This window comes from Sinocyclocheilus rhinocerous, unplaced genomic scaffold (genome assembly GCF_001515625.1).
Source record: "Sinocyclocheilus rhinocerous isolate Xijiao unplaced genomic scaffold, SAMN03320098_v1.1 scaffold723, whole genome shotgun sequence".
In the NCBI taxonomy this organism is placed as follows: domain Eukaryota; kingdom Metazoa; phylum Chordata; class Actinopteri; order Cypriniformes; family Cyprinidae; genus Sinocyclocheilus; species Sinocyclocheilus rhinocerous.
The window spans coordinates 484344-491131 of NW_015655571.1; the positions used below are offsets into that span (position 1 = coordinate 484344).

Genomic DNA, 6788 nt, shown 5'->3' on the forward strand with positions numbered 1-6788 from the left:
AGTGCGTCTCTTGAGATCAGGGGAGTGAGGTTTACCTGCACAGCACCTACCGCTGGCCTCCGTTACATTTACATGCCTAGAGTGTTTCCATTGTAAGAATGTACAGGGATACTTCAGATTTAAAAACGCTGACTTGTTAGGTGATGTTTTCTCATTAAATTTGTACGCTTTCCTATTAATTCAATGGAATGTATGGGAATAGTGGGGATTACCAATATGGCGGCGCGGCGGCTAGAGAATAGTTCCGAACTGTGGGGTCTCATCTGTACGTATCACGGATCAACTGTGCTCCGTTTAACCCCTAATATATGACAGATCAGAGCAATCTTTAATTTACTAATTTAACATGAAATCGTCAAATTGCTACTCCATATCAATCGCATACAACGATAAACACTAAACAATAATTGTAACAATCATTAACGCGCAATAAATAAGAGCGTCACATCTATACACATTTTTACTAGAACGTTCTTGTGACCTGGTAACAATTCTTCAACGGCCCGGTAGTGGGTCGCGACCCGGTGGTTGGGGACCTCTGCCATAGACCAGCCATTAATGATCTATCTGTCATTGACTGCGTGACTTCGCCTGTGGATTATTATTTTTTTCTGTGACTAATAAAATTTTGGTCGACCAAACCTCTTCTGGTTGCCTAACGATTAGTCGACTATTAGGGGGCAGCCCTAATAAAGAGCATTTGAAAAAGCAATGCACATCAAACATCTTCCTCTGTAATGAGAAGCGTTTCTAAACCTGTTGTCCAACAAAAGAGAACATTATAACATACTCCACAAGTCGAATGTTTAAAATAACTTCAGTTTGTGATGTGATGTGGATTCTTGTCACGGAATTATGCTGAAAATATATTCTATACTGTAAAAAGGCTTTATCAATTAGCAATGTATTATAAATGCACTTAATTATTATTAAAATAGCCGAGGTGGTTTTAAGAACACAGATAAATCATACATTGTCTCAGTCGAGTGTTTGTCTTCATGTTTCTTCATTCAAAACGTTTCTATCTTCTTTTATGCAGTTACAGTGGATTTTCTGCTTGAGGCTGCTTTGAGTATGAATGAAACAGACAAGTTTTACGTCTCTGTGCTATGATGGGCTTCATTTCTGAATGAAAAGCTAAAAGTTAACAATATTGAGAAGAGTTTCTGAGAGCAGCTTAGTGCATGTAGGATCCAGCATTGGTTTTGATGCTTTACATGTGCTTTTAAACTGGGCTTATTTGTCTTTTCTTCACCTTAGACCCAAAGTCACTAAAGGAGGAGAAGCAAGAACTGAAAGAAAAGGAACAAACATGCTTTCATAACTGGAGAAAATCTTTTAGTTGCTCTCAGACTGAAAAGACTTTGTCACGACAACGAGCTCAGAAGACTAGAAGTCATTTCACCTGCCAACAGTGTGGAAAGTGTTACACTAGTAAAGGAAGTCTTAATGTCCACATGAGAGTTCACACAGGAGAAAAGCCTTACACGTGCAAACAGTGTGGAGAGAGTTTCAATCGATCAGCAAGCCTTAAAATCCACATGAGAATTCACACTGGAGAGAAACGGTTTACTTGCCAGCAGTGTGGAAAGAAGTTCAGTCAAAAAGGACACCTTATTAACCACATGAGGATTCACACCGGAGAAAACCCATTCACCTGCCAACAGTGTGGAAAAAGTTTCAATCGAAAAGGAAACCTGACAGTCCACTTGAGAATTCACACTGGAGAGAAGCCTTTCAAATGCAAACAGTGTGGAATAAGCTTCACTCAAAAAGCAAGTCTTAATGCCCACGTAAGAATTCACACTGGAGAAAAGCCCTTTGTATGCGGTCGGTGTGGAAAGAGTTTCAGATTTAAAGTAGCCTTTAATCAGCACATGAGGATTCACTCAAGAGAGAACGGTTTTATATGTCGTCAGTGTGGAAGGAGTTTCACAGACAGGAAACACCTAAAGAATCGTGTAAGAATTCACATCGAAGAAGACTGTCTTTTACCATCACTGTGGAAAGAGCTTTGCACTTAAGCACTCAGTGGAGGCTTCTCAGGGGAGAGAGAAGTGTCTTCTGTGTGAAAGGAGTTTCACATATCATAGACATGAAAACCCATTGGCAAACTCATTCTGGACAGAAATTACAGACGTTTTGAACGTGAAAAGAGGTTTACAAAAAAAAATCACCTGCACATGTATCACAATAAAATTCTTTTTCTGATGCATATGGAAAGTCATGCATATGAGAGACCCTATTCTTGTTCTTTTTGAGGAAAGAGTTTTAAATGGCTCAGCGATCGGACAATTAAGTATCTGTGTGAAATCAAAGCTATGAATGTGCCCCAAATGCAGATACTCCAGGTTCCTAAAAGTATCCCCCATCCTCCACCTCTTTTTACTTTGTCTTGAAGGTTTTTCTTTTCTTTTGTCATGTTCGTATGAATGCATGTGGCCACACAGTCCATCTTCTTTGCTGTAGTCTCAAATTATTGAGCAGTTATGGTAGATGGCATATGATAAATTTGATTCAGGATAATACTTTGAAATTAATAAATCGCCAGTGTTGGGGAATCTACCTTGAAACTGTAGCTTATCAAGCTACAAGCTACTCATAAATTAAAATAGTTAAGCTACAATCAAGCTACCCTTCTGAAAAAGTAACTAGTTACACTACAAGTTACTACCAAAAAGTAGCTAGCGACATTGAAACTTTTTTTTCCACACTAATGTATATTACAAATAACTGAATAAGCACTAATGAGAAATGTTTTAAGTAAAATATTTGGTATTTAAAACAAAACGATACAATACAATTATGATGTCAGTGACTATTGTTTTATTACACACAATATTTGTCAAAAGTCAAAGTGCAAAATTGCAACAAATGTAACATTGCAATAACTATTTTTTTTTGGGCACAACCAACATGCATCCAAGTCTGTCTTTTGATTGATCTAGATATTCTGGAAAAAATCATTCTTATTCAAAAACCTACTAAATCACATACAGTCCATAAACTGTTCCATAGCTATTCATAATGGCATTAACAAATCTTGGATAAAAGCAGTGATGTCAGTGACTATTGTTTTATTACACACAATATTTGTCAAAAGTCAAAGTGCAAAATTGCAACAAATGTAACATTGCAATAACTATTTTTTTTTGGGCACAACCAACATGCATCCAAGTCTGTCTTTTGATTGATCTAGATATTCTGGAAAAAATCATTCTTATTCAAAAACCTACTAAATCACATACAGTCCATAAACTGTTCCATAGCTATTCATAATGGCATTAACAAATCTTGTTGATAATAGCAGTGCTTAAATTGAGCCAGATCCTGTTCTGGAAAATGTCAGATTTTGGTATTCGTTTTTAAAGATCCAGCATTAATAAGTGCATTAGATCATGAGCATATACGAGACAGAGCGAGCATGGGTTTATGTCGATATATTTGGAGGTTATGTATTGGTCCTCAACATATATTTGACCAATCAGCTTTCAAAATTGCTCTCATTGATTGGTACTTACTGCTTATTTGTGAGCAGCGTAATGTTTTGAGAGAGTGTATACCTTATGAATTATTCTTATAAAAATATATTTAAAAAATGTCAAGAGACAGCATGTTTTAATTTTTCATATCCATAGGAGACTAGAACACCAGATGTTAATGAAATGAAAGAGGGAGGCAACACCTTTGTTGGCGAGAGAGTGTATCACTGATCAACTATTTGGCTATATGCTATACGTTGACAAAATAAAATCCTAGGCCAGTGGTTTTTACATTTTTTAATGCTTGACACGCTTTTTTTTTCTTTTTAAATTGACACTATCCTTATACATTCACCCTACAAACAGGATGGTGGACGTTTGGAGGAAGTCCGTATTCTGTTTTTTTGTAACATTCACTAATTTTATGTCTATAAGTTTTATAACTGAATTAAATAATTTTCATTTCTATAAAAAGCAAAATGACAGTGGGGGTGGTGCAGCAAGTTATGTAATCGTGTACGAGCAAACACCGTGTAATACCAACTTCCGCAGCCTAGTGTTTATGCAACTCCATTATTCTTGTTATGCACCAAATCGCGGGATTTGAGCACCAACTCCCGCCCATGGAAAAGGTAAAATCACCCGCTCCCACAAGATTTGACATATGACTATGTGAGCCTTGGCTACCACGCCCACTAGCTTAACTCTAATTAGATGCGCACTATGTGTAATGTTAATTAACAAATGGATATACGTTGCAATCCGATAGATAAGACCCCAGCATCCACCTGAGCAAATATCATTAATTTAAGTCATTTGATAACTGTTCAAACTTTCTCAACTTCATCAGTCCCAGTGGCAGTGTGCCTGTTCATTATCAAAATAAAATACAGTTAAAAAAAAACATAAGTTACACTGCTCAGTTGTAGAATCTATTGCGTTCAGCGTGACCAGGGCCTCACTGTGCTGATATAGCTGATGTGAAGGATGATATTTTACGTCGATTCGAGTGAAGTACAAAGCCTATAATAAATATTTTAGCATCCAGATGTTGCAAATATGGAAACATTTGGATTTGTGCCGAATGTGAAAGGTAGGCATCAGTTTCACCTTAAATTCATTTGTTTTTGGATTGACATTTTTATAGCCTAAAGTGGAAAGAAGAAAACTGTGTTCATAGATATGTGTTTATAATGTTTGTAAACATTTTGCTTTACCAGCATTTTAGCCTACATTATTTCTGAATGTAATAATAAAATGCAACTTGAGCCTACGCGACTTGTTTTTTTCCCCTCTCAAAACGCAATTTTATACGAGTAGCGTTTTTTTTTAACAATGCAGCAAACATGAAATATCTTAAATACTTTAATGTCTTTAAAGTGTTAACAGATTTTTTTCTTTTGTTTAGTATTGGCTGTGACTAAGATCTCTTTCGGTTTTTTCTTTTTGAGTAAAGAAAATGCTGTTTTTTAATATTATTATTATTATTATTATTATAGGCAAATAAAAAGTTTTAAAAATAACGTAATTAATCGGTATTTTGTCTACTCAAACCGGTTTCAGAACGATAATAATACAGAGGAACGCAGAAACAGAAACGTTAAAATATAGATTCTGCTCGGAGTGAACCGATTGAAATTTCTTTTTTCGTTTTCAAGCCCTGCTTCAAAGCCGGAAGAACATGATCGCAATTCCAACACCATCAAACCTTGCCTGCGTTCCAGTCTATTTTTTATGCCCTTCACTCGCAAACTTCCCTCCGTCTCGTTTACTCAGATGTACGTAATTGATTACGTTGCATGAGTGCCCACTACTGGCTGAACTCTTGCAATGGACTGAACTGGAACGTCCTAAGCCCTTCATAACTTACAATCTGCTATAGAGTTGGTTTATTGTTTGCATTTTTCCTCTTACGAATTTGTTTGCTGCAGCATTCTATATACAATTGGGTAAAAGATACAACAGAAACCACAGATATACAATGCTGCAAACTGTCCCCCGCCCCCAACCAAACAGAAAAAAGAACATTATAATACCTAGATCTAAATCCCCAACTGAGGATGATTGCAGAAGAAACATAACAAATAACTTTAATTGTGCAAAATAACAGCAAGAATCGTCATATACAATCTAGGTGTAGTCCCTTTTAAAAACAAGTTCAGGAACAAATTGTGTCGTTTTATTCAGTACATTATCAGGCTAATTTAATAGAAAAAAAGAAAAACAGAAAAGCTCTCATAAGAACACCAGTTGATCTTGATTTCATGGAATTTTCTGTATGCTACATTGCAAAACCTCTGGGCATTTCATGTCACTGTCCCAAACAAATTAAAGAGTTTGGGTTTTCCACGAAAACGTACAGTAACATTGATCAAGACCTCAATAGATCAAGACCTCAGTGATCAAGACCTCAATTGATTGGTTGCCCAGATTAAAAAAGACATTTCCTCTGCTGGATTGACCGAATGGTCAAAAGTAGGCTTCAATCCATGGTGATTCACATTCAGTGGAGAAGAGTAGCTGCTTCAGTGCACAAAGTGGATTTGACAGGAGTCCTATCCAGAATGTACAGATTGGTATTGGTGTGTGGTACGCTGCACATATTCTGTGAGAGGGCCTCTGTCTCTCTGGCATGTGGATACTAATCACAAGTTAATAAAGTTTTGTCATTTTCCATTGTCATGTACTCCTATGAGTATTTCTTATAAACCCATGTCTCCTTGCACTATATTAGTAGAAATCCATTTGCAAAATGCTCATTTTGTGCTAAAAGCTTTACTTAATAGGTACAACATAGTCAGTTTTGGAGCAGTGGATGAATACTCCAGGAAGGTAAGAGAAGTGTGGTGTTTTCTTCCATCACCGAAGTTATCCTAATTTTTATATGATGGATGGTTGGATCACAAAGTTCGTATGTTAAAGGAACACTCCACTATTTTTGAAAATAGGCTCCCCTAGAGTTAAACAGTTGAGTTTTACCGTTTTCGAAACCATTCAGCCGATCTCCGGGTCTGGCGGTAGCACTTTTAGCTTAGCTTAGCATAGATCATTGAATCTGATTAGACCGTTAGCATCTCGCTCAAAAATGACCAAAGAGTTTATATATTTTTCCTATTTAAAACCTGACTCTTTTGTAGTTACATCGTGTACTAAGACCGATGGAAAATGAAAAGTTGCGATCAAGGAACTTTGCTGCCGTACCATGGGTGCAGCAGGCGCAATGATATTACGCAGCATCTGAAAATAGGCTAACTTCCATCAACATAACCAACGTGACCACCTGCTTGCACAGGGAGCGTGCTGGGG

The 6788-nt window shown here is 36.8% G+C and overlaps 1 protein-coding gene across 1 annotated transcript in view; it reads left to right on the top strand.

Moving 5' to 3' along the window:
* Window positions 1-2705, top strand: part of LOC107718519 (gastrula zinc finger protein XlCGF8.2DB-like) — a 7501-nt gene extending 4796 nt beyond the window's left edge. Inside the window, exon 3 of the mRNA XM_016525620.1 lies at window positions 1542-2705. Coding sequence (XP_016381106.1) covers window positions 1542-2024 — 483 coding nt within the window. The 3' untranslated portion in view covers window positions 2025-2705. The remainder of the gene's footprint in view (window positions 1-1541) is intronic.
* The last annotated feature ends 4083 nt before the right edge of the window (window positions 2706-6788 follow it).